This window comes from Prionailurus viverrinus, chromosome C1 (assembly GCF_022837055.1).
Source record: "Prionailurus viverrinus isolate Anna chromosome C1, UM_Priviv_1.0, whole genome shotgun sequence".
Classification (NCBI taxonomy): domain Eukaryota; kingdom Metazoa; phylum Chordata; class Mammalia; order Carnivora; family Felidae; genus Prionailurus; species Prionailurus viverrinus.
This window is the reverse complement of record NC_062568.1, coordinates 29,329,320-29,356,987: the sequence shown is the minus strand read 5'-3', so window position 1 is coordinate 29,356,987 and position 27,668 is coordinate 29,329,320. Positions and strand designations below refer to the sequence as shown.

The window sequence follows — 27,668 nt, the reverse complement described above, 5'->3', positions numbered from 1 at the left end:
TATATAATGACTCCGGGTTAAAAAAATATTATGTGAGAAAGTAAACATAGTTATAGTAAGGTACACTCTCATATATATTAATATAAACACTTGATAATTACTTTTAAAAAAGTTAATTGTGACTAAATTGGAAGAGCAGAGGAGGGAATGGAGGAAGGATATATAAGTGCTAAAACCTCATCTACCACACCTGGAGGTCAACAGACAATGTCTAAAGCTGAAAAATTAACAAATGGGGTGAAGGCAATTATTCAGACATTAAATTCCAAAAGAAATAGTTACAAGAGCTAAAAATAGTTGCCACTAAGGAGCATGATGAAGAGTAGAACTGAGAAGTGAGGGGCAGGGAGGTGGTGGCAGAAACTCTAACTTTTCATTAATAAACTTGGAACACAATTTAAATTTTAAATGTTATCAGTGGATTATTTGATAAAAAATAAAAGCCAATGACAAAAAATGTTAGGAGAACCAAGAGACCAATGGAAGGATTACAATGATAGTAGAGTTCACTCAAATTTCCAAGTCAGTGACTGGTTTCCAATAGTATACTAGAATAAATTTGCTTAAGAATCAACTGAAAAATGAAACAAATGTTTTTCTGTAACATGACTGATACTTGAGAAACCCGGTTATATGGCCTAATGATTTTAGAGCTAAAGGAATCATAACTTGAGTCCATTTTACAGATGAGGAAATTGAAACTCAAAGAGATGAAGTGATTCCTGGGCCACCTGTAAATGCTCATTTAACAACAAAAATACTTACAGACGCTTGCTGTGAGCACTGTGCTAGATGCTGGGGAATATGTAACACTTGCACTGTGCCCTTAGGGAACTTGTAGGCAGGAGGGTAGCCATCAGAAAGGGAGCTGAGTTGGGAATGTAAGCTGGTGCAGCCACTCCGGAAAACAGTATGGAGATTCCTCAAAAAACTAAAAATAGAACTCCCCTATGACCCAGCAATTGCATTACTAGGCATTTATCCAAGGGATACAGGTGTGCTGTTTTGAAGGGACAAATGAACCCACATGTTTATAGCAACACTATCAACAATAGCCAAAGTATGGAAAGAGCCCAAATGTCCATTGAGGGATGAATGGATAAAGAAGATGTGGTATATATATGCAAGGAATATTACTCGGCAATCAAAAAGAATGAAATCTTGCCATTTGCAACTATGTGGATGGAACTGGAGGGTATTACACTAAGTGAAATTAGTCAGTCAGAGAAAGACAAAAATCATATGACTTCACTCAACAGATGAACATAAGGGAAGGGAAACAAAAATAATATAAAAACAGGGAGGGGGACAAAACATAAGAGACTCATAAATATGGAGAACAAACTGAGGGTTACTGGAGGGGTTGTGGGAGGGGAAGTGGGCTAAATGGGTAAGGGGGACTAAGGTATCTACTCCTGAAATCATTGTTGCACTATATGCTAACTAATTTGGGTGTAAATTTAAAAAAAATAAAAAATAAAACAAGTTAAAAAAAAAAAAAGAAAGGGAGCTGAGTGAGCTGTGCAGAGACTTCGCCTTGGAAGAAAGACAGGATGTGCAGGTAGAGGCAGGTACAGGACGGACTGGGTCCTGGTGCTTGGTGGCACTAAGGTCAGGGCTAGAAAGGAGGCCTCCTAGAAAGGAGGCCAAGAGACTGGGTAAACAGTGAAGGCCTGAAGACCAGATGACAAGGCTACCATATGTAACTGTCTGCATTCTGCTGTGCATGGGGACCTAGTCAGGAGATCTCAGGGAGACAGGGTCAGGGAAGCAGTTGGGGTGGAGCGCCCTAGCCAAGAAGATGATGCCACAGGGGCTAGGATTCAGGGGAGAGTCTGAAAGGAAGATGCAGTGAGAGCAAGAGGTGCTTTGGACCTTGTATCTTCTTTCTGCGAGGACAGGGGCCAATCGTGAACTTGGAGGACTTAGCGGGAGTTCCTGGCACAGGAAGTGAGAATCTGAGGAGGCCAGCTCCCAGCAACCGCCTTCTTTATTCAATTTCTTTCCTGCCCAACCGGACTGTATGGTTCTTGAAGGGCAGGACTCCACTATGTCATTCTCTGTGTCCCCATGGAGCCTGGCAAAGTGACTTGTCCACAGTGGGTATTTGATAAATATTTGTTGCCTAATAAACTGAGTGGCTGTAACCACAGGGACCGAGTCAACAAGGAGAAAGGAGATCCACAGATAAACTGCAAAAATGTAACCAGTGTTACAATGTTATGGATAATATTAAAAATTAGAATTAAAAAACAAAATGATTGGTAAATTATTGAAGAGTAATGGAGTTTTACACAGATTTTAACTGATTAAAGCCTGTGAGAACAGGAAGAAATGCTTAAGAACAAAGATATTAAGTGGTATATATGCAATGGATACATTTACATACAAGTATGTACCTATATGTACAAAAGCGAAAAAATAATAAAAAGTGAAAATTGGGCTAGAATATCAGGATTATGTTTTTTTCTCCCTTCCCAATTTTGTTAATTTGTTTTTTATTTTAAAGTTTATTCATTTTGAGAGAGAGAGAGAGAGAGAGAGAGAGAGAGAGAGAGAGCAAATGGGAGAAGGAAAGAGGGAGAGAAAGAATTCCAGACAGGCTCCGACATGGGGCTTGAATTCACAAACCGTGAGATCCTGACCTGAGCCAAAATCAAGAGTTGTATGCTTAACCAACTGAGCCACCCAAGCGCCCCCCTCAACATCCTTTACTAAAATTTTCCTTGTGTTTTTGAGTCAGGTGGGCATGATTTTGCATAACAGCTCCTCTGCTCCACTGCTTGTGGGACCTCAAGACATTTACTTTTACTTTTCTGAGTCTCAGTCTCATTTGCAAAATGGGGACATGGAAGTTCATGCCTCACTGGGCTGTCATGCACAAGAAATGAGGCCATGTCAGAAAAGCTCTTGGCACACTGCCTTGTACACATTAGGTTCTCAAAACCTGGTAACTGAGTTTAGGAATATTATAAACCCTAGTGATTTTTTGTATACTGAAGCTTTTATCCCTAATATTTGGAGATAATAGGTTTATTTGTGTGTGTGTGTTAAATTGAAATGGGCTTACTGTAAAGAAAATCATAATACAGGAAAGCCTAAGGGAGCAAAAATTATCTGAAGTACTAACACCTAGAGATGACCACTGAAAATATTTTGGTTAATAACTTCTAGAATTCTCTCTAGACTAAAGAAACAGACTTAAATAATGGGAAAAACTATACATGCATTCTATATATGCATGAACTTCTTTTAATGTCAATAACTGTAGAGATACCTTTTTTTATAGATTTAAAAAAATGTTTATTTTTGTGTGTGTGAGAGAGAAAGCAGGGGAGGGAGAGAGAGCAAAAAAAAAAAAAAAAAAAAAAGAGAGAGAGAGAATCTCAAGCAGGCTCCACACTGCCAGCACAGAGCCTGGTGGGGAGCTTGAACTCACAAACTATGAGATCATGATCTGAGCCAAAACCAAGAGTTGGACTCTTAACTGATTGAGTCACACAGGCACCCTGACATATTGTCATTTTTTTAAACTGAAGTTTACTTTGGAGAAATTTTTTAAATGCACAAAAGTAGAGAAAACAGTATAATGAACTCACCCATCACCCATCATAAATTAGCAATTTATGGCTAATCTCACTCATTTATACTCAGTCCATTCCTCTAATAACATATTATTTTTAAACAAATTTAAAACAAATCCATAATTCAAATTATACTTAAGGCAAATCTATAAAACAAGTTTAAGATGTATTTCTATATCATTATGGTTGTATGAATTTCTATCCTACAAACATATCCATTTATATTTTTAGCCAGTTTTGTATTGATGAACATTTGGGTGTTGCCTTTTTTTTTCTATCGTAAACAATGCCTTGGTGTATATTCTTTTGCTTTTAAAAAGTACAGGCCTCTCCTTCCAAACACCTATAGGGATAAATATTCAAAATATTTAACAACTAGTATAGACATGGCTATTGAACAATCAAAAAAGGCATGGCTATAGGGCTGGAACAGGGTCCTGCAGGACTCCACTCCTACCCTTGTGCCAGGCATTAACCTTTAGTTGCCTAATCATGAGGAGGTCTGGGGGTACCAGAGGAGGAGCTGGAGCAACCAAGGTGGCAAGGAGGACATTTGAATGGCTTGGAAAATGTATATAGTTGATCCTTGAATAAAAACAGTTTGAACTGTGCAGGTCCACTTATACGCTGATTTTTTCCAATAAATATATTGGAAAATCTTTTGGAGATTTGTGACAATTTGAAAAAACTTGCAGCTGAACCATGTAGCCTAGGATACCAAAACAAATTAAGAGAAAGTTAGGTATTAAAGTAAGACTACAGTATATAATACATATAAGATAAAAATATATCTTAATTGACCGTATGTTAAGGGTAAAGCTTCTGGTCAACAGTAGGCTGTTAGTAATGTTTTTGAGGAATCAAAAGTTATACCAGGATTTTTGACTGCATGGGGGTCAGCGCCCCTATCCCCTGGTGTTGTTCAAGGCTCAACTGTATATATAACCAGTATGGCAGTATTTTAATATTTCAATGACTACATACCAGCTAAACATCAGCTTTCTACTTCCAGTACTCTCCCACGAGGAAACCACTGTTAACAGGCTTTTTTGAGGCGTATACTTCCAGAAAACTTCTATGAATATGAATATATATGTACATAAATATATTATACATAAAATCTCAAAAAATTTTTACATAAATCAGAGGTATACTTTACATACTACACCATGTATTTGCTCTTTTTACATAACAGGATATCTAGTAGCTATTTCCGTATCAGCATACATAGATCTACTGTATCCACAAGTGGCTTGATGTTGCATTGTAAGGCTTTAAGACTATAGAGGGGTGTGTGTGTGTGTGTGTGTATCTATGCAGGCACACCCATGTGTGATGTAGGATTCTTTCTCCCTATTCTTTTCCTTTCCTGTATTTCTCCTTGATGATTTTACCCAAGGCTCAGGGGACTGAATGTGTCAATTGGTGACACTGTAGTCACCAGTGAGCCAGCTGAGCTTTCAGAAAGGTCACTGGTTAGTGCTAATAACCAGACACAGAAAGTACATAAAACGACTTTTCCAAAGAGCTTACCTGGAACTTCTCAAAGATTTGTTTCTCCCATGTGGTCCTTTTCCAAGTCAAGAGTCTTAAAGACATCACAATTTTATAGAGAAACTGTTCCTCATCGACATAAAATTAGCATTCATTTTAGATGAAATCCAGAAGTTCCAGAACTTGAGACTTTGGTTGTTCCAAGTGATTGAAATGCCAAAACAGAAAATCCGCAGTACATGTAGGGCAGACAGACAGACTTGCAGTGAATTCAGTCAAAGGCTTTTACAAAGGCTGAACGGGCGTCAGCACAAATTTTCTTTCTAAAGACAGTCCGGTTTGAATCTTTCAGTATTGCCATGAAAGTCAAACTAGAGGAGAAAGTCAACCTTTCATTCAGACTCTCTTGACTTGGGCCTTGAGTTGTGAGATTTGTCCTTGGGAGATGGCAGGTGAAGGTTTGTTTCTTTTATTGCTATGGAAACAGAATGGCAGCACCTCATTGGCTCAAGCACTCAGCTCTTAAAAAGAAGGCCAGAGAAGCAGCCAGCTAACAAATTCTCTAAGACACAAGACAAAATATGCTTCAGATATACTTTCAGAGGGGGGCACCTGGGTGGCTCAGTCGGTTAAGCGTCTGACTTAGGCTCAGGTCATGATCTCGCGGTTTGTGAGTTCAAGCCCCATGTCGGGATATATGCTGACAGCTCAGAGCGTGGAGCCTGCTTCAGATTCTGTGTCTCACCTTCTCTCTGCCCCTCCCATGCTCATGCTCTGTCCCTCTCTGTTTCTCAATAAACGTTAAAAAAAGAAAAAGAAAAAAAAGTAGGATGCTTAACCTATTAAAGAAAAAAAGGTATACTTTCAGAGGAAATAGAATTAAACTGCACTCCTAAACTTAATTGGCCTATGGCAGTAGTTGCCAGACAGGAAGAGGATTTTATGTTCTTCTGTCATTTGCTTACACAAACCTAAAACTCTGAAGTAGGCAGTTTCTTCTTTGAATTTCAGGCTTTGAAATCTGTGAAAGTATAAATCCCCTAGGGCAGGAATCCTTTTCGGTTGCCAAGGAGTTCGAAATTTTTCCCCCTTAAGCTTTCCTAAGCAGAAAAGCTGCTTTTTCTCATTATAAGAAAGAAATATGCCTGCTTCTGATAGACCAGGGGCTTTCATTTTTATTCTACTGCAATTCATTATAAGAAATATATTTTACATTTTATGATAAAAAGTTGCATGAAATAGTACCTTTATTACATGCTATTCTCATCTATTTTTTTTCTTCAATTAAAAATGAAAGCTCATTATAAATCCATTTGATTGATTTCATGATCCACTGTTAGGTCACAACCCATAGTTTACAAAACATTGTTATACATTCATCCATTCATTTGACTTCACATTATTACCTACTGTGTGCCAGGTACTGTTGTAAGGTGTGGGGATATATTCAGTTTGTGAGCCCACAGAGCTTAGAGACTAATGGGAAAGCAGATAATAAATTCAATAAAAGCACAATGAAACTTAAGGGCCTCACCAGATGCAGTGGAAGTGTACAGCAGGGACTTCTAATGAATCAGACAACAATTTTAGTCACAGAAGGGATTTGATTAGTGTTGCATATTAGAAAGATCAATTTGACTGCAGTGTTGAGAAACAATTGGAGAGGCCAAGTCAGGAGGCAGGGAAACCAGTTAGGAGTCTGTGGCAGTGGTCAAATGAGAACAATGGTGGCCTTGGCTGAGGGAGCTGCAGTAGGGATGGAGAAGGGAGGACAAGTAAGACTTGGTGATTGATCAAATGTCACAGGAAAAAGGAGGAGGCAATGATGGTTCATGGGTTTTTAGCTCAAGCAATTGAGTAGATGGCAGTGCCAGTTTATTGAGATGAGAAAGTCTCGGGGATAAACAGAATCGAGGGAACAGATCATGACTTTGGGCTTGGATATGTTGAGTTTGAGGTGCCAGGGAGAAACTCAAGTGGTGATGTTCATTACAGAGTTTGTTCCATGATTTGGGAGTTCAAAAGAAGAGTCTGGACCAGAAACACTTTAGGAGTCTTCGGGGTAGATTTAAAGGAAAGGGATGGATGAGATCACACAGGTAAAGGGTGTAAGAAGAGAATAGGTTCTACAACAGAGCCCTGAGAAATATCACCAACACTTACGACAGTATTTCTTAAAGCTATGTTATAGTTCAAATGTGTATAACCGTCATTTGAATGAAAGAAAAAGGTTCATTAGTTTCATGAAACATGAAGTGTGTAAGTAGTGCTACCAAATTGATGCATACTCAGCAAAGTCATTGGAGAATTGGGCATTTTTCATCTTTCTGTCATGCCAATCTCAGTGTGTCAAGCACCATGGGCAGACTAGATGGAGACAAACTTCAAAAACAAAGAGGGAGGGAAAGAAGTTACAAAGATAACAATGAGTAGATTTGATTCATCTGGTCAAATCCATCTCCATCTAGAGACTGGATATTACTTCAAGTCTGTGTGAAATTTTATATTCAAATGCTTTCCTACAATAAAAAAAAAAGCAGGATTTGGGTCTTGTGTAGAGAGTGGCTAACAGCAAAGATACAAAGGAAGCAGGCACAGAAGAAAGTCACTTGACTAGGCCAAGGCTTAGCACTAATTACCACTACTTTAGGATTTTTGTTTCCTCCTTTCTTCTCTTTAGACATGAGTACAATTTTGTCAGATTCAAAATAGCAGAAGGGAAGGAAATGAAGGCTTTTAGGGACTAAGTGTTAACTGCTCTTTTCTTTGACTGAATTTAGGGAAACTGTGGCATTGCAAAAAAGGCTCTTTCCAAAGACCCAGGAAGGGGACTGATGCTAACAACATTCTCAGTAACTTTCCCCAAGCAATGCTCCTTATTATTTGGAATGGAGGTGTAGGAGGCCAGAATATCAACAGTATAAGAAAGTAGACGTTGAATAAATGAATGAGAGAAACTGTGACTTAAGAATCCAAGTATATCATCAAAATTAGCTTGCACACTGGGTTGGGAAACGGGCCTTGCGTGATGCTGTAGCCCTAATGAAGTGACAAAAGTGATCAGCCAGTGTGTACTTAGAGGCTTTCCATTTGGGTAGCCCTATTTGTGGCTTTCTGAGAATACTCCAAGTGTGGAAAAGTCAGTGTTCTTTTAGGAAGCTTATCATTATCTCCAAGTTGCTCAATTTCCTTTGATCATTTCTTGTCTATCAAGATCTCATTTTAGGGTGCTAAGTTCCACTGACTCATTCAGCTTTTTCCAAGTGGCCCCTCACCAGGGAGCCACAGGAATTATATAAGCACCTGCAGTGCCACTCTCACATCTAGAAAGAGGGGCCACCGCCCTGAGCCCTGGGCTTTAGAGAGTTCTGCATATCACAGGTATACCCAAAAACCTGAGTTTATTAAAGAACACATAGGCACTTGATCTGCAGCTCAGCGCTGGAACAGCAGGACCCACAACCCAAACATCTGTTGTTCTCATCAGTAACATCATTCAGGATCCAGGGAAATGCTTCTCCACACCTCTTGTCCTTTCTCTTCAAAACAAAAGATGACTGTGTCAAAATGCTATTTGTCTTTCTTTGTCTGCCTTATTTCCCTTAGCATAATACCCTCTAGGTCCATCTATGTTGTCCTAAATGGTAAGATTTCATTCTTTTTTTTTTTAATGGCTAATATTTCATTGCATTCTTTACCCTTTCATCTATGGATGGACACTTGGGTGGCTTCCATACTTGGCAATTGTAAACAAAGCTGCAATAAGCATAGGATGCATATATATTTTCAAATTGGTGTTTTCATTTTCTTTGGGTAGGTACTCAGTAGAATTACTGGATCATATGGCATTTCTAATTTGTTGAGGAGCCTCTATACTTTTTTCCACAATGGCTGCACCAATTTATATTCCAACCCACAAGACATGAGGGTTCCCTTTACTCCACATCCTTGCCAACACTTACTTCTTTTTTATAACAGTCATTCTGACAGGTGTGAGGTGATATCTCATTGTGATTTTGACTTTCATTTCCCTAATGACCAGTGAGGCTGACAATCTTTTAAGAGAAAGGCAAATACTATATGATTTCACTTATCTGTGGAATCTAAAAAACAAAAGAAACATACAAAAACAGAAACAGACTCATAAATACAGAAAACAAGCTGGTGGTTGCCAGAGGGGTGGGGATGTGGAATCGGTGAAATAGAGGAAGGGGATTAAGAGGTACAAACTTCTAGATATAAAATAATCATGGAGATATAAAGTACAGTATAGGGCATATAGCCATTAATATTGTGATAACATTGTATGGTGACAGATGGTGACTACTCTTCTGGTGAGCATTGCATAATGTATAGGATTGTCAGATCACTGTGCTGTATGCCTAAAACTAATATAATACTGTATGTCAACTACACTTTGATAATAAAAAATTTTTTTAAATACTAGGAAAGTTTCTGGTTTGTGCTGTTGCTAAGGTCAGAGACAGACACTGCTTTGGAATTCAGGAGGGATGAGGGCAGTAGTAGTGAGGTGAGAGGAAAGGTAACTTGTAGAAAGTTCTCAGCAGGGATGCATAGATTCATGCATAATGAAATACTATTTTCCAGTGGTGCTGAGCACCCATTTTTCACTTCTTTTAATGTTTCAATTTATAATTCCACAGGTACTTATTTATTAAAGCAATACTTGGAAGACTTTCATGTTGTGACTGAAGAATATTTTACAATATGAAGTCTGATTACCTTAAAATTTATGTATATGTATGTATAGGCCTAGATACAACACAAAAAAGGTAGGATGCTAATTCTTCATATTATTGTGTGGAATTGTGTGGATCTAGAGATTCCCTTGAAAGATGGTGAAATAGCTTTTTAAGTGGTAGCGAATTACCTAACATTATTTTGTAAAACTTCCTGGCCCTTTGTTGTAATGCTTAAATGTAATGTAAAAATCTTACTTTTAAACAACTTTGTGATTTTTCTAAGAAGGCAAGAAAAATAAATTTTATGGAATACTCTTTAAATTATTTGACTTTTGTATTTTTCTCTAATCTCACATTACATTTGGTGTGCTTTACTTACATTTTCTTAAAGAATAAAACTCTTCATGCCTGCCAGCAGCTGTATTTTGTCATATTTGCCAAAAATGCACAGCAACATTTGTTCCTTTGAAAATTCTATGGCATTTGGGGCCTTATTTTATAAAAACTAATGAAAAACAAAACTCACTACTAGCATAACTCCAACTTAATATAGTAAAAACAGAGATGGAAGTCAACAGAACACCCTCAATTGTTGCCCTCATCAGAAGGTTTTGGGACTTAAACGCATCTACTGCTCATCATTTGTGAAAGAAAACACAATTAAAGATATTGGGAGGGATGCCTGGGTGGCTTAGTTGGCTAAGCGACCAACTTTTGATGTCAGCTAAGGTCATGATCTCACGGTTCATGGGATCAATCCCCATGTTAGGTTCTGTGCTGACAGCGTGGACCCTGCTTGGGATTCTCTCTCTCTCCTCTCTCTCTCTGCCTCTCCCCTGCTCGATCTCTCTCTCTCTCAAAATAAATAAACTTAAATAAAAAAGATGCTGGGGATATCACTAAATTTCGTATCAAAGAAAAACAAACAGAAAAAAATGTATCAAGGAATTAGAGATTCATACTTCATTTACTTATCATAAAATGCTCAGAATTCTAAATGGATATAAAATGCATTTAAAAAAAAAAAAAACCCAACAATTAAATTGTGATAGAGAAAAGAGAACATTAAAGAACTTTTCTATCAGAGTCCAACAATTTTCAAATTTAGTTTTTTGGAAATAGCTTTTCTTTTTTCTCTTTTCTTCTTCTTTTAAAGTAGACTCCACACCCAGTGCAGGGCTTGAACTCACAACCCTGAGATCAAGACCTGAGATTGAGTCAAATGGTCCACCGATGGAGCCACCCAGGTGCCCTTTTTCTTCCTTCTTTCCTTCCTTCCTTCCTTTCCTTTTTTTTTCTTTTCCTTTTCTTTCTTTCTTTCTTTCTTTCTTTCTTTCTTTCTTTCTTTCTTTCTTTCTTTCTCTTCTTTTAAGAGATAGAAGTTTATTGAATACACTGCAAAGGAGTGTTGGGGACGACATCAAAGGAGAGACTGTCTGCAGTGAGGCAGTGGTGAGGAGTCACAGTTATAGGGTGAAGTGAGGGAGTATGGGAACATACGGAATTTTCCCTTTTTTTTGGTAATCTCAGGGACCAGTGCCTGGTAATTGATCAGTTAGGGCCTATGGCTATTTCAAGGTGGGATGCTTAATGAGACTCTTTGCATTCAGCTTGGTGATTGCTGTGAGCCCTTTTGCCTTGCTCAAGCTGTTCCTAAAAGGGCCTCTATATTCCTCCCTGATAGACTGACAATAACAAATCTTTGGCATTTGGGTGGTCTTATCTTTAGTGGCTTCTTTCTGCTAAATGAGGGGCACCGAGATGCCTCTACCTATGGGTCAACATTGGTCAGTTGGGAATTTATATGTAGGAATTATGAAAGGCAGAGGCAGCTGAATCCAAGGTAGACAACATACATGAATTTCTGAGTAGAAAAGGTCATTTGTTGGCTTAAAGTTAAGGCAGTGAAGGAATCTTGGCACCAGGTGGAGAGACATCAGAAAAAACAATGAAATAAGATTATTATTATTATGAGAAAGGAAGCCTGAATAAAAGGCCTTTGATAGTTGACCAAAATCTTCCTCCAGTCCAGGAGTTTAACCAATTAAAGAAGAGACAGATTGATCTTTTAAAGTGCCACTTTGAGTATTCATGTCTTCTAGTAATCCTGTCACATTAATGTGGTAATCTGGAGTAGCATAACATTCTGTTTTAATAAGGCAGAATAATAGAAATAATAGGATAATAGAATAAAGGAATAATAGATTCTTCCATGAGATGCAGTCAGGGTATCAAGGGCCATTTGGTTTTGGAGGGCTACCTTTTGAATTTATTGGTGACGGCATGTTGGGCTTAGTTAAATGTGGCCACCGTATGTTTGGCTAAAGCCTCTTTTTGCAATTTTATATCAATAGAGGCGGCTCTTGGGACAAATAAGGCTAAGGGAGCCCTCTTTATTTGATGTCTAACCTTAACAATATCCCAATTATGAGGAATCACTGGCAAGTGGGAGAAGACCTGTCTGGGGGTATGGGCATCCCCAAGTACATCATCCAATCCAATCACAAGGAAAGTGGGGCCATCAATTATTTCCATAAGTCCATATTTAAACCCATGGAGTGGAGTCCATTCTGGCTCTTAAGGAGCAATTTTGTCATCCCAGACATACAGAATTTGTTAAGGTGATAGTTGGGTTAAACAATTCTTAGGGAGTTCATCCCATTTTCCAGTTGTTCAAATAACCATATGCCCATCATTCTGTTATTATCCCCACAGAATAACAAGCATGAAGACTGTCTGTACATGAGCTATTGTGACACTTTCTCTGAAGTTTATCTCAAGTTGTCTAGCTTAGGTAAACAACAAACATTTAAAGACAATCAGAACTAGAATTCAACATCTGCAGAAGTGTTATTAAAATATAATTTCTCTCTAAATTCACACTTATTTCTAGAAGTAGTCAAATCAAGACTAATTCATTTAAGAAACAAGTCCAATTTTAATGAACTTGGCCTAATTATTTACATAAGCTCAGCAAGAATAGAGATTGATCATATAGACCTTTTTAAAATTTGCTTTGCTGGAACTTTTCTATTTTTCTTTTTTTAAAAAATGTTTATTTATTTAGAGAGACAGAGAGCATACACGTCAGCAGGGTAAGGGTAGAGAGAGACAGAGAGAGAGAATCCCAAGCAGGCTCTGTGCTGTCAGCACAGAGCTGGACGTGGGGTTTTGATCTCACGAACCATGAGATCAAGACCTGAGCTGGAATCAAGAGTTGGTTGCTTAACCAACTGAGCCACCCAAGTGCCCCTGCTGGAACTTTTCATAAGGAATCTCGAGATTGAACTTTTAATGCATTTTTTCACTATTTTTCAAAATTTATTTTTTAAATTTACATCCAACTTAGCATATAATGCAACAATTTCAGGAGTAGATTCCTTAATGTCCCTTACCCATTTAGCCTATCCCCCCTCCCACAACCCCTCCAGTAACCCTCTGTTGTCCATATTTAAGAGTCTCTTGTTTTGTCCCCCTCCCTGTTTTTATATTATTTTTGCTTCCCTTTCCTTATGTTCATCTGTTCTGTGTCTTAAAGTCCTCATATGAGTTAAGTCATATATTTGTCATTCTCTGACTAATTTTGCTTAGCATAATATCCTCCAATTCCATCCACGTAGTTGCAAATGGCAAGATTTCATTCTTTTTGATTGCCGAGTAATACTCCATTGTGTATATATATACGACTTCTTCTTTATCCATTCATCCATTGATGGACATTTGGGCTCTTTCCATATTTTGGCTATTGTTGATAGTGCTGCTATAAACATTGGGGTGCATGTGCCCCTTTGAAACAGCATACCTGTATCCCTTGGATAAATACCTAGTAGTGCAATTGCTGGGTCGTAGGGTAGTTCAAGTTTTAGTTTTTTGAGGAACGTCCATACCGTTTTCCAGAGGGGCTGCACCAGCTTGCCTTCCCACCAACAGTGCAAAAGGGATCCTCTTTCTCCTTATCCTCACCAACATCTGTTGTGGCCTGAGTTGTTAATGTTAGCCATTCTGACAGGTGTGAGGTAGTATCTCATTGTGGTTTTGATTTGTATTTCCCTGATGAGGAGTGATGTTGAGCATTTTTTCATGTGTTGGTTGGCCATCTGGATGTCTTCCTTGGAGAAGTGTCTATTCATGTCTTTTACCCATTCCTTCACTGGATTATTTTTTTTGGGGGGTGTTGAGTTTGATAAGTTCTTTATAGATTTTGGATACTCACCCTTTATCTGTTATGTTGTTTGCAAATATCTTCTCCCATTCTATTGGCTGCCTTTTAGTTTTGGTGATTTGAACTTTTAATACACTCTTGAAGCCAGAAGCCAAGCCAAATACTTGCCATCAGACATGCCTGCAATACTTGTAGATTTGGGCAAATTCCTCTTCTTGAGATCCCCAAAATATCCTGAGGCTCCTGCCTCTGCCAGGAAGTGATGTTCCTTACTTACCTGATAAGGCTGCTGAGAACTCTGGAAGCAAGGTATCAGGCCAACATTCCCATGGGACTCTACTGGCTTCATAAAGTCACCCTTAATTCCTTATAGCAGTCTGGTTATATCTGAGTCTATGCATGCCTCTTGCAAATATGACATTCCAGTGAAAGCCTTGGTAATATAACCAGTGTTTCCAATGGTGTTTTGTTGCAAGGAGAATAGATTCTCATTGAACTTATGCAACTAATTATAATTGCTATGGAACAAAGAATACTCACTGAGAGTTTCTGAATTTCAGAGGGTTCAGGTAGGGAGAAGAGTTAAATGTTTCAATTTGTCCTTAAAGGACTACTTTATCACATTTCTGTAAGTCATAGATATTTTAAGAGAAAACTTTCTCAATCTGGAAGAGCAAACATTAGAGAACTAGCAATGCTTCAAACAAAAATCACAAAAACTATAATCTTCCATAATTCGTTCAGTCCCATGTTATTAATTCTAGTTATTTGGATGCAGCTTTTTTTGTTAGTTCTGGAAATTCTTACCCAGTTCAGTTTTGCAATCTTAAAGATATCAAATACCTGTACTTGTCCCCTGCAAAAGTCCTTTTCATGAATTTCTTTACAGAAAAAACTCATTTCGCAAGAGCATCAGAACAATAACTATAAATGACAAAAAAAAAAAACCCTTAGAAATGGACATGGTTAAAGATCTGACAGTTCATTATAATGCAACTGACACGGAAATCCAGTTATTTCTGTGGCACAGAACATTTCAATACTTCAAGTAATGACCTTATGACAGAACATATTAAAACTTTAGGGATTTTATGTAGTTTCTAAGACAGTTATAGCATTTGTCCATACAATACAACCTAAGGCTTAACATCATTTATTTGACAGTGCTTCCCAAGTAACTTAGCATACCAAATAAACAAGCCTAATTAGTAAAAAACAAAAACAAAATAAACCCACTTCATTTACAACTTAAACCTATGGGAAGTTTATTAAAACCCTTAGAAAGTTTTAAAGCACATACCAAACAGAATTATAGATCATTAAAGAACTGATAAAGATACAACATAAAAACTTTGGTTTTCTGGGCAGCTAAAGAAAAGAAAAAAACAACTTTGTTTCATTTTCTTATCAAGAGCAGACCAACAATCTGAGGAAACTTTGTCTTCTAACAGAAAAGGAGAATTTTAATCGCCTACCAGTGTACTTTTAAAACCCATTCATTTCAACCTTAGTTTGTCCTGACCACACATAAAATTCTTTTCTAGAGCTTTGACTTCACAGATCCTCTACAACTTTTTTGCATTCAGATTTTTGTCCTAAGTCTTTTCTCTCCAAACAAGTAGTCTCATTTTAGGACAAAATTACCTTCTTTTTCCCCTAAACAAAAACGTGTTCTCATTCCTTATACCTTTCTTACATGTCTCCTACTTTCCTACACAGAGTTGCTTTCCTTATCATTTCCATCAGTCTTAATTACATACAGCAGAATTCTAACTCTTAGAACTTTAGTCTCCAGTGAAAACTAAATAGTAACCAGTTGTGAACTATTACACTAGAATTCTTTAGACTGGCAAATTTATAAATATATTTCATGATTTTTAGGAACATGCATTTTTCATAGTACAATCTTTTTTAAAAGTTTATTTTTATTTATTTTGAGAGGGAGAGATAGAGAGCAAGCATGGGGGAGGAGTCAGAGAGAGAGAAAGAGAGAGACAGAGAGAGACAGAGAGAGACAGAGAGAGACAGAGAGAGAGAGAGAGAATCCTAAGCAGGTTCCATGCCACCAGTGCAGAGCCCAATGTGGGGCTCAAACTCATGAACCTTGAGATCATGATCTGAGCTGAAGAGTTGGATGCTTAACCAACTGAGTCACTCAGGTGCCCCCATAGAACTTTCAGTAAGAAACAAAACATGTTTTCCAACAGACCCAAGTATCTTTAGTTTCTCTGTAAGAAGAAATCAAAAGCAGATAAACCTATATTTAATAACCATTGCTTTAGTATTCTACCTTATTTGGAAAGGACTTAGATATCCAATGAATTCAATTCAACTTATCATTTGACTTAGCATACCTCAAAGTATCAGGTTTGATAGCCTTCCACAGGGTCAGATGGCCATGAAACCAAGCAAGACACATTCTACAGTTATTGAAGAGATTGGGATTTGGGGACAATGCCATGAAGTCTTGAGTATGTGGGACTTTTGGCCATTTGGAGGAGTTCCAGCAAAAGAGGTCAAGCTGGAAAATATTATTATATGAAAGGATTCCATGAACGGGTCATACCTTTTGATCTGGGAGTTTTTATTAAGGCCAGGAAATATTACATTAAAAAAGATGAGACATTTTTCTCAGGATTTGGGTGTCAAATTTATTCCAGTTCTTAAGAATATAGCCCAAGGGTGAGTCCAAAGGGATAGAGGGGGGTTTGTCTCACAGTCAAAAAGACTGACTGTTGATTCCCAAAGGGGTGCTCCACCACAGGGAATGGAGCTCCAATTCGTGGTCACAATTTCAGTTAGGGCATCCCAATGACCTGAAAAAGGACTGGACCTTAAATGGGGCAACCGACTCTAATGGGGTGTTCCACCAAGGAGAGGGTTGCAGCAAGTGGCAACAGCAATCCCTGCTGGGGTGTCCCTGTAACAGAGAAAGCTGGACATGTGGTGGCCAGTTAGGGTCAGAAAAAAGGAGAGGGAAGGACTCACCATTCAGATGCACAGGAATATGTTTTGCTATAGATCAAGATGGCAGCTGGATCTGTGGGAACAAAAAAGGGAGGGGGGAATTCCAAAATAAGCAAGTTGGGAATAGAGACCTAAGAAGAGACAGAGTTGGGGGAGAAGAAAGGGGTCCATTGCCCTCACAGGCACCAGCAGTCTGACTTGTTCATCCTCACACCTTTAGACCATACCAGGGAGTTGCCCTGGCCAGAGATCTTCAGTTGTCTGAGGAGTACTAGGGTTAGACGACCAAAGGGCTAAAAAGAGAAAGGAGAGGGAGGGAAGGGTCCTTATGAAGGACAAGAGGGAAAATCCATCACTCGTTTGGGCAAGGACAGTCCAGTGGGCTCCCCGTAGGTCTTCTGATCCTCACTGAGGAGTAACCTCTGCCAGAGGTTGTCAGTTTCCCAAGGGGTACTAGAATTGGTCCACTGAGGAGGGAAAGTCCCGAGAAATTCCTAAGGAATCCAGTAAGAGTCCTGGGCCAGCAGAGGCTCACCAAATATGGGGTGCTACAATTGGGTGGGGCCAGTGGCATGGGCAGTGAAAGCATTCACCCAAGGCAGAACAAAAGAGAAAGAAGTTGGGGCGCCTGGGTGGCGCAGTCGGTTAAGCGTCCGACTTCAGCCAGGTCACAATCTTGCGGTCCGTGAGTTCGAGCCCCGCGTCAGGCTCTGGGCTGATGGCTCAGAGCCTGGAGCCTGTTTCCGATTCTGTGTCTCCCTCTCTCTCTGCCCCTCCCCCGTTCATGCTCTGTCTCTCTCTGTCCCAAAAATAAATAAAACGTTGAAAAAAAAAAATTAAAAAAAAAAAAAAAAAAAAAAAGAGAAATAAGTTAACTGAATACACCACAAGGGAGCGCAGGCAGGACAGCAAAGGAGAGACTGTCTGCTGGAAACAGTTTCTAAATAGCTAAGAGTATCAACAGTAAATTGTGGACTATAGGAAAAGAATTGCTTTGGTCTTTTTCAAATTAAAGATCTGCAATGATGTTTTGTTGCTGTTACTTTGCTAAGGAAACAATATGGCATATATAACACTCCCTTTATTCTTTTTAAACATATTTCAGAAAATATAATAAGACCTGTTTACTACATATGACTTATAATTGGTTTGTCTTGTATTGCTTTGGCAAACAGAGGTTGTCTTCTGTACCAAAACCAACATAATGGAAAGGAAAGCCTCAATGTAGGATAATCTGTGAAGACCACTGGGACAAAAACACCAAAAGACAAAAATTTAAGAAGATATTCATGTTTATTATCTGATTTACATTTGACAAAGCAAAGGTAGGTGCACAAAGAGCTGTTTGACAAAGTCAAGCCCTAGATATCAAACAACAGAATTTCCCTGGCTGCCCCAGAGGGCACTTCCAACACCACTCCTGGGCAGCTGTGCTCCACAATGCAACCACTCAGCTGTAGACACTGTGGTGTTGCACTTGGGACTGCAGGCCTGTGGGATCTGACATCAAAGGCGTGGGCCATTAAACACTTGAGAGCTCTAGTTCCAGATGTCAAAAGTCAATATTAGTAACCAAGTATCAGAACGGTCAAAAAAAAAAAAAAATAGCAAACTTTGAATGAATACTGTACAAAATACACCTTTTATAGAGAATAGGCTCTTGTTGTGAGCTGCCTCTTATTTCCTCCCTTTGCCAAAGTCTGTTCATTCATGTCAAATCAAGAACACAGAGTATAAAACTTAAAAAAAACCCAACAGCTACTTTAACGATGGTCATGAAGTTCTCCCTAAGACCAACGCCTAAGGCTATTACATAAGATTTGAGATCATCATAATTCAGGGAAACTTTTCATTCTGAGCCCACGAAGGTATCCCTCCTAAAGAGAGTAGGATACTTAGAAATACCTGAGGTATAATCACTGAGAATCTTCCTAAAGGAGAAAAAAAAGATTGGAGTTTCTTATATTGGCATAAAAGTACATACACAGTTGATACAGAAAAACTAAAATGTGAACAGTACTCAAGTGTAACAGATAAAGTGAGGAGAAACTTACTACAAGGCTCCAGGTCTTCTTCCTATAATTTGCACACTTTTGTTAGAATAGAGATTCTCAGGCTGTACCAAAAATGATTTTAGATGGAATCTTTAAAAACAGTAAAACCCAATTTCAAAACATTCATTTTTAGAGACAAGCATGCGCCAGTATACAAATCATTATGTTTCTGGTGAAACAGTAACATCAATCTAGTTTTCAAAAACTGAAACTTCAATTAGATGTGCTTATTTGGCTGTGAATATGCCCTCACCCTGCCTCCAAAATGATCATTTTAGCATCAGTTATTAAAAAAGTATACTAATTATACAGAACACTCCAAAATCTAGCTTAGTTTACAGCTATTTATATAGTATACATAAATCTGATAATTTCATAACTTTGTACTACTCTCTGGCTGTACATTTACCCATTTCCCGATGTTTCTTGGAAACTGGCAACAGCAAGATTATTTTCTTAGAGAATAAATAAAAAGCTTTAAGAATTTGCTAAAATAAGCACCCCAGAGTTATTTTATGAAGTAGAACTCAAATACTATTTTTTAGAAGTGAATTGGAATATTCTGGAAATTTAAACATCTTTAAACATGGAATTCTTCTGGTTAATGCCTACCACATTCAGGGACACTTATGTTCACTTATGGGAGACCTGCTAGAATCCTTTCTGAACATGTTAATGTAAGGTCTGCTGATGTCAGCATGACTAACAAAAGGGGAGAGAAGGCGGAAAGGGCACTTTCACTTTTTGTTTTTAAGAAATTTAGAAAAGTTTTATTAAGCTTCTAAAAAGCATGGTAAACTCACACATTCTTACCATGCACACATGTGGGTTTTTCTACCCTTTTGAACACACAGCTCTTTATGTAGGAGAGGCACCACAAGAGGAGAAAGTAAGGATCCTCTGCAGGCATGAGAATAGGTGTATGGATGGGAATCAGAGCAAGATTCTCATCAAGAATGCTTCACAAAACTGCCTTCCGGTTAAGTCAGAAGTAAGGAGCAAAACATTTGCAAATTAACCACCAAAAAGATCACTTAATATGCCTCCCATTTTTAATAACAAAATAATTAGCCTCCACCCTCATCTCTTCTCTATCATGCCTTTCATATAATGGTTTTTTTTTTTCTGAACTGTACTGCCTAGAGAAAGCCATGTCATGATGAGGAATAGGCCTTGATTAGCGACAGTTTGTAAAACAGATCTGTTTCTTCCCAATTCACAGACTTGTGTCACACTGATGAATGCTGAAACCGAATTCCCGAGTTTCACTTTGCCATTTCATAGAATCTGTACAAAAAAAAAAAAAAAAAAAAGATTCCCAGAAAAAAAGCAAAAACTTTGACTTCCCCATTAAAAAGTTCATTCTCTAATTCTACAGATACCAAGAAAAAGACAATGTATTTTAATTTTACAATTAAAAAAAACCACAATCTCAAAGCAAGCACCTGGGTTTTACTTCAGCTTATAATAATTTAATATGCCTGAGAAATTTTGTGCAAATACATGTCATCTTTAATGAAAAATATGCATAGCACTTTGGAAAAGGTTTAGTTGCAACTAACTTTACTTACAAAAAAACGTACAGACATAAATACACAACATTCCCTAATTCCTACTGATTGCACTTCTGGTTTAACCCCTTCCAGTCTCCAAGGAAATTTGAAAGCCATGTAATTATGTTCATATTTCTTGGCCACTGTACTTATCTAAATAAAATATTTTGAAAACAAGTTTCCTTGGTTCCAACTTACCCATGTTTTCCTTCTTAAAGGACATCATTATCCCCCAATTCATGTTGTTTTTTGGGAGGTGTTGTATAAAAATACAAATTTTAAAATGAATTTTTATTAATCACAAATACAAAAGGAATTTGGGTCGTTTGGGCTCCCAGTGGCTCAAAGGCTTGAAAATGGAAAGCAAAAAGAGAGTCTCCACTATTCTGATTTTATGAAAAAGATAAAATTCCTTGCTTGCTAACACTGTGTACATACCATTTGATGGATATGTAATTTATCCAGACATTAACAGGGTAAAACATAAAAGCATCTTCCTTGTCTCAGTAATAGACAGGGCTTACCTCAGCAACCCTGCAGTACAGCTTTTTATAGGCAATGGTCAAGGCTTCTCCCTTTTTCTTCCCATCTCCTAACCTGGGTTCTTCCTGCTTTTGTTTACTAGGAATAAATGTTCTAGCAAGTTCAGTATCTCTGGCATATTTCGGTATTACTGAATTTATTGTCTAGTCACTTTTTATTTTCAAGATAGGAACATTCAACTGAAGGAGTATATTAAACCTTTCTTCCTTTTCTGCCTCCAAACACTCATGACTCATTCATCTATACTTGCAATTTATTAGACCTCATTCATTAGGGGCTCATCTCAATTCTGTTTCCATTCTTCCACTTCCCCTTTCCACATTCACAATCCATCTGCAACATTCCTTATCTCTCAGTCAGACCAGACTACATGTATCAGTGCAAATCTATCCTTCATGTGCTAATTTAAGAGATCAGTTAATTGCTGAACTTCAGTCTTCCTTCAGGACATCCATTTTTGGCGAGGATGTGCATACAGGCGTGCCAAAGCTACCCATCATGACTGGAAGACTCTGATTCCTCCTCAGTCCACTCAATAAATTGCTACCTGAATTTAAATAAATAGCAGAGTCTGGTCTTTGAAGACCAATTTCTGCCTCTCGGCTTCTTCCATTTTCCTGTGCATTAGGGGTTTTGATTACTCTGGCTATCCCCAGTCTCTTCAGCCTGTCCACTAAGTTCATCTTCAACTGGCCAACATCAGGAGGGTTCCGGGAAGGTCTCAAACCATACATCTCCTGGAGGAATGTTTCAGCTGGTCGGGAGGCCAAAAAATTTTCAGAGAGATGCACTCGAGGCTCAAAGGGTAAAGGAGAAGGGCAGGGTGAGTGAGATGGTGAATTTGGTGGTGTGGAAGGAATAGCCAGGGATTTGGGGACAGGCTGGAAGACGGCGTTCTCTGAAATTGGGCTGTGATACACTTTAGCAGAAATGCCTCGTTCCTGTAGAAGTTTGGCCAAGCTCATGGTGCTGCTGAATGTTATAGTAGAATCTCGTCTGTTGGTAATAGATTCACCAATGCTGAGTCTATAGGACATAGCAGGAGAATTCACCGCTGTGTTTGATGAACTGCTACCAGTACTTCCACAGGATAATGAAGGGAACCCAGAACTTTGAAAAGAAAAAAAGAAAGAAAGAAAGAAAGAAAGAAAGAAAGAAAGAAAGAAAAGAAAAGAGAGGTTTAAAAATAAAAGTAATTTCTAAACAGCATTTAAGTAATCACATTAGTTATCCACAGTAAATATAGAGGCACAGGCAATGTATCAATAACTAAACTCTGTGGAAAGATCTGAAGAGTAAGACTTTTGATGTTACTTCAATGACTGGTTAATTATTTGTAATTTGTAACAATGAAACATACTTCTTTTCATAGGTTATGAAAAAGTTTACTGTACTCTAACTTTATTCTTAAATTTTAATTCAAAATATATATTTTTGGGAATATGACTAAATTTTATGATAGAAATAAAAGAAATTAGGGGCACCTGGGTGGCTCAGTCAGTTAAGTGTCTGACTTGGCTCAGGTCATGATCTCACAGTTCGTGGGTCTGAGTCCTGCGTCAGGCTCTGTGCTGACAGCTCAGAGCCTGGAGCCTGCTTTGGATTCTGTGTCACCTTCTCTCTCTGCTCCTCCCCTACTCACTTTCTTTCTCTCTCTCTCTCTCTCTGTCTCTCTCTCAAATAAATAAACATTTAAAAAAAGTTAAAAAAAAAAGAAATAAAAGAAATTAAAATATTAGTCATTCATTGGTTGATGAACATTTGGGCTCTTTCCATAATTTGCCCATTGTTGAAAGCACTGTTATAAACATTGGGGTACATGTGCCCTTATGAATCAGCACTCCTGTATCCTTTGGATAAATTCCTAGTTGTGCTACTGCTGGGTCATAGGGTGATTCTATTTTTAATTTTTTGAGGAACCTCCACACTATTTTCCAGAGTGGCTGCACCATTTTGCATTCCCACCAGCAGTGCAAGAGGGTTCCTGTTTCTCCACATCCTCACCAGCATCTGTTGTTTCCTGAGTTGTTAATTTTAGCCACTCTAACCAATGTGAGGTGGTATCTCAATGTGGTTTTGATTTGTATTTCCCTGATGAGCATCTTTTCATGTGTATGTTAACTAATTGACAATAAATGATATTTAAAAAATAAATAAGTAGACAAAAAATTATATTAAAAAAAATATTTCATAGAATTCACCTGTGAAGCTGAAAATAAAATAAATAAAATAAAATTGAAAGCAAAAAAACTTTAAAATATTAAAGGAAGTAAATTTCAGAAATTTTTACTACTATATCCATTCTATAAAGTGAAAGACACCAGCGACAACAATCCATAAGTAATTCTCCAACCTTTTAGAAAATACAATCTTTTATATTAAACCTAAGACGCTCTTCTAAAGAGAAATTTATTTCCTTTTAATCTTTCAATTTTATATTACTAAGAACTAATAAAAGTTGAAATGATTAAACTTCCATTTTTGGGGCGCCTGGGTGGCTTAGTCGGTTAAGCGTCCGACTTAAGCTCAAGTCATGATCTCACGGTTCATGAGTTCTAGCCCATGTTGGGCTTTGTGCTAACAGCTTGGAGCCTGGGGCCTGCTTCAGATTCTGTGTCCCCCTCCCTCTCTGCCCTTCCCCCGCTCATGCTCTGGCTCTCTCTCTCAAAAATAAATAAACATTAAAAAAAATATTTTTTTAAATGTCCATTTTCAAGAATGTTAATTCCAAACAAAAGGAGTATAAGGATACCCATGGAACAAATGTTTCTTAACCTTGACTTAGAACATATGTTTCTTGGAAAATAAAAATAATTAAAAGCTTTAACAACTATTAGAAACTTTCTTATTTTATGTTTTGTTAGAAAGGAAGAAAAAAACTAAGAAATCATGTACTCGAGGAAATGGTGATAGAATGGAGAAGCGACTTCTGTAGACAATTTTCCTCCCTTAAGCAAATGTTACCAGTATTTAATAGACAAACTTTCACTTAACATAAAATATTCAGTATATCAAAGTAACAAAATTCTAATGATTATGAACAAAATTATTAAAATTCATAATTTATTAATGAACTTTCTAAAGTACCAACTAGTATAAAAGAAATAAACTAAAAACATATTTGGCTTCTTGATTAAACAAGTCCAACTAAGAATCTCTAATACGATGCCATCTACAGACTATTCCTAGTTTCCCACCTCCCTGTCCCTACTTTACTGTAGAACTGCCAGTCCTTTCCCAAACTGTACACTTCATATGATAGTATCAACTTGTATTGAGAGTCTTCCCAGGAACCAATTCTATAAACTTGTTATCTTGTTGACTATAAGAACAAAGTAGAAAAATTGCACATATGCCTGTTCATTACAGACTTATACTGAGATCTTTATTGGATGAAAGACAAATGCTTTGCGAAATAATTGATTTGCTCTTACATACCTTGTAAATCATAATCTTATTTCCCTCTACAATGGCAGCTAGAAAGTTAAGACTCAGATACATGGTTCACACTAGCAAGTATATAAGACTTTATGTTACAACTTGTATACTAATTTTATTCTATCCATTTTATATCCTTACCTTTGATTCCTCTTTGCTTCATTTTTCTCCTCTACTTCTAGTTAACATTATCCCTGCAATGTTCTCTCTACCTTTGAAAAGTACCTTCAATTCTTTTGGGAATTGGTGGGCCAGAAATAGCAGCAATATGGCTGAATAAGATCCCTCAATTATGTGTTAGAATATTCATGTTCTAGCCTGTGTAGTAAATAATTTGGCCTTGCCCAAAGGGTTCTGGCCTTTGCCCTCAAGCTTCTGGAAAGTAATCTATGCCATGTCTGATAGAAGTGTCTTTGCTCAGGATGAAAGCTGGCCACACTAGATCTTGGGGTGAGCCTGGCCACACCCAATAGTTTTAGGGAGGGGACTAGCCATGCCAGAGAGAACAACCATGTGGTTTAAGGTGGAGACTTTAGGTCACTGGATCTGGAAGTGAGCTCAATGGGTAATCAATCAATGGGTAATCAATCAATCAACCAATAGACTATGCACTAAAGCCTCAATAAAAAATTTGGACACTGAGGCTTGGGTAAGCTTCCCTAGTTGGCAATATTCTGCACGTACTATCACACATCGATGCTAGGAAAGTAACAAATCCTAAGGACAAGGGAAACTTTTCATGTGGAACCCTCCCAGACTCTGACCTATTATATCTCTTCTTTTGGCTAATTTTAACCTATATCCATTCCCAGTAATAAATAGCAGCCATGGGCATCATGTTTTCAGAAAGTTCTGTGAGTCCTTCTAGCAAATTATGAAACCCGAGAATGGTTCTGGGAACCCTGTGAACTTGCAAGTGGTGTCAGAAGTGAGGGGAGTCTTGTGCTGAGGACTAGTCCCTCGAATCTTAGAGCTTGGCTTACTCTGGGCTGCAGTTGGGTCATTTGCTACCTCTCTGACTTGGACCAGTTACCTAGACTTTCTCTGTCTCAGTTTTTCACTTACACAATACATACTCACTTGCCCTGCCACTTTGAAGAGTTACAATGATCAAAGGAGAAGATACAATGTGAAAATATCCTAAAGACAAATGATCATAGAACATTAATTAAAAATCTGAGATTTACATGAAAGTAATTTTAAAGGTAAATTCATGAAAACAAAGTTTTCAAAAGGAAAGAAATTTTAGGCCTCAAATTGCCCAGACCCCTTACCTGGGGGTAACCTGAGTGATATCAGAAGGATGCAATATCCTACAGGTAGTGAAGGTGAATGTCGAGTTTGTGCATGACAGACACTTTCCTGGGTTTGAAGTTGCAACTGAGGTAGAGATTTTTGTGGAATCAAAAAAAATTGAAAGACTAGGTTAATAATGTAAGACGTTCATCACTATTAATAATATAGCATTAATCAAGGGTATTTTGTACAAAAACCACTAAATTTGGAAATGAAATATACATAAATATTGTATTAGTATCACCTGGCTAGTACATAGTTGAATCCTTCAATACTTTAAAACTGTAATTTAAAGGGATTAAAAATAGCTTGGAAATAAGAAAAAAACACATTCTGAAAAAGTACATTAACTCCCCTGCCCCTAACATCCCAAACAAGATCTAGTCAGTTCAATCTTTCTAGTCAAACTACTCCAGCAGTTCTCAAAGTGTGCTTTGCAGATCCTTATGGGAATCCACAGGTCAAAACTACTTTCATAGCAACCCTAAGATGCTATTTGCCTTTTTGACTGGGTTGGCATTTGCATGGTTGGTACAAAAGCAATGGTGAGCAAATCTGCTGACACCTTAGCACAAATCAAGGCAATGGCACCAAGCTATGTGAATATTTTTCACTGTTGTTCACCCACCATAGCAAAAAAAAAAAAAAAAAAAAAAAAAGCAGCCAGATTCACATAAGAACGTCTTTGATGAAGCAGTAAAAACTACTTATTAAATCTTGACCCTTGTATCTTAAATTCTGTGTGATTAAATGGGAAGTTAGTATTAAGCACTCTGCGGCATACCAAGATACAATGGTCATCTAGAGGAAAAAGCACATGGGCAATTGAGTTGAAATTTTCTCATGGAACACCATTTTTAACTGAAAGAACAACTAACAAACTAGTTATTCAGACTTGGCTATGTGGCAGAAATTTTCTTGGAAATGAAGGTAGTGAGCCTGTCTCTTCAATAAATAAAAATAGCTTATAGGATTTGCTGTCACTTGCACTTTCAAGTGAAAATTCAAGTTTTGCAGAACTTATATCCATCCCTGGGAGCTTTAAAGCTTCATAATAGTAAAAGACTTATCTGATGACATAGGTGGTGATAGTAATGTAATTTTAATATATTATATAATGAAATATGTTAACATTTAGAGATGTGCATAACTCAGAGAACCAATATTTTCCAAATGACTAGTGCATGAAGTTATAAAATCATGCATGGGTAAAAGATGCATTCAAAGTGTAGGATAGACCAACAGACTTTAATGTAACAAAGTATGATAGGTTTTTGGATTCCATATTGCTACAAAGAAACTGCTACTTATCAAGTTTTGGTGTAATATCAAAAAAATATTCACAAATACCTGAAGGGGTTATTAAAATACTCTTTCCTTTCATACCTACACCTCTGTGTGAGCCTGCATTTTCTTTATATTCTTCAAGCAAAGCAACATACTATAATAGACTGAATGTAGAAGCTGTATGAAAATCCAGATATTTTCTTTCAAGCCATAAATTAGAGGCTTACAAAATTGTAAAACAATACCTTCTCACTATGTAAAGGAAAGAGCTATTTTTCATAAAACATACTATTTGTGTTAGCATGTAATTATTATTTTTAAATGAGTTAATAAATATTTTTATAATTTCTCAGTTTTGATTTTTAACATGGTAAATATCAATAGATACAATTCACAAAGACAAACTCTCTGGAATTCTCAATTTTTTTTAAGGATGTAAAGAGATCCTGAGCTCAAAAGGTTTATGAACCACTGACTGAATTGATCTTTCTCTCTGCCCAATCTACTTATGCAGGCTGGTTAAGAAGTAGAATGAGAAGGGCCACTATTGCTATAGATTTTTATTTTCTTATGTTAAAGACTGAGTA

The 27,668-nt window shown here is 37.5% G+C and overlaps 2 protein-coding genes across 6 annotated transcripts in view; both read right to left on the bottom strand.

Moving 5' to 3' along the window:
* The window catches only part of FLACC1 (flagellum associated containing coiled-coil domains 1), a 68,334-nt gene extending 62,803 nt beyond the window's left edge, over positions 1 to 5,531 (bottom strand). Inside the window, exon 1 of the mRNA XM_047869869.1 lies at positions 5,118 to 5,531. The gene's annotated coding sequence lies outside the window, so the exon portion shown is untranslated. The remainder of the gene's footprint in view (positions 1 to 5,117) is intronic.
* A 12,653-nt stretch (positions 5,532 to 18,184) lies between these two features.
* The window catches only part of TRAK2 (trafficking kinesin protein 2), a 66,300-nt gene continuing 56,816 nt past the window's right edge, over positions 18,185 to 27,668 (bottom strand). For all 5 annotated transcript variants that reach the window (XM_047870630.1, XM_047870627.1, XM_047870626.1 and 2 more), the window contains 2 exons: positions 25,773 to 25,878; positions 18,185 to 22,170 (listed from right to left, as the gene is read on the bottom strand). In XM_047870630.1, coding sequence (XP_047726586.1) covers positions 21,492 to 22,170; positions 25,773 to 25,878 — 785 coding nt within the window. In that variant the 3' untranslated portion in view covers positions 18,185 to 21,491. The remainder of the gene's footprint in view (positions 22,171 to 25,772; positions 25,879 to 27,668) is intronic.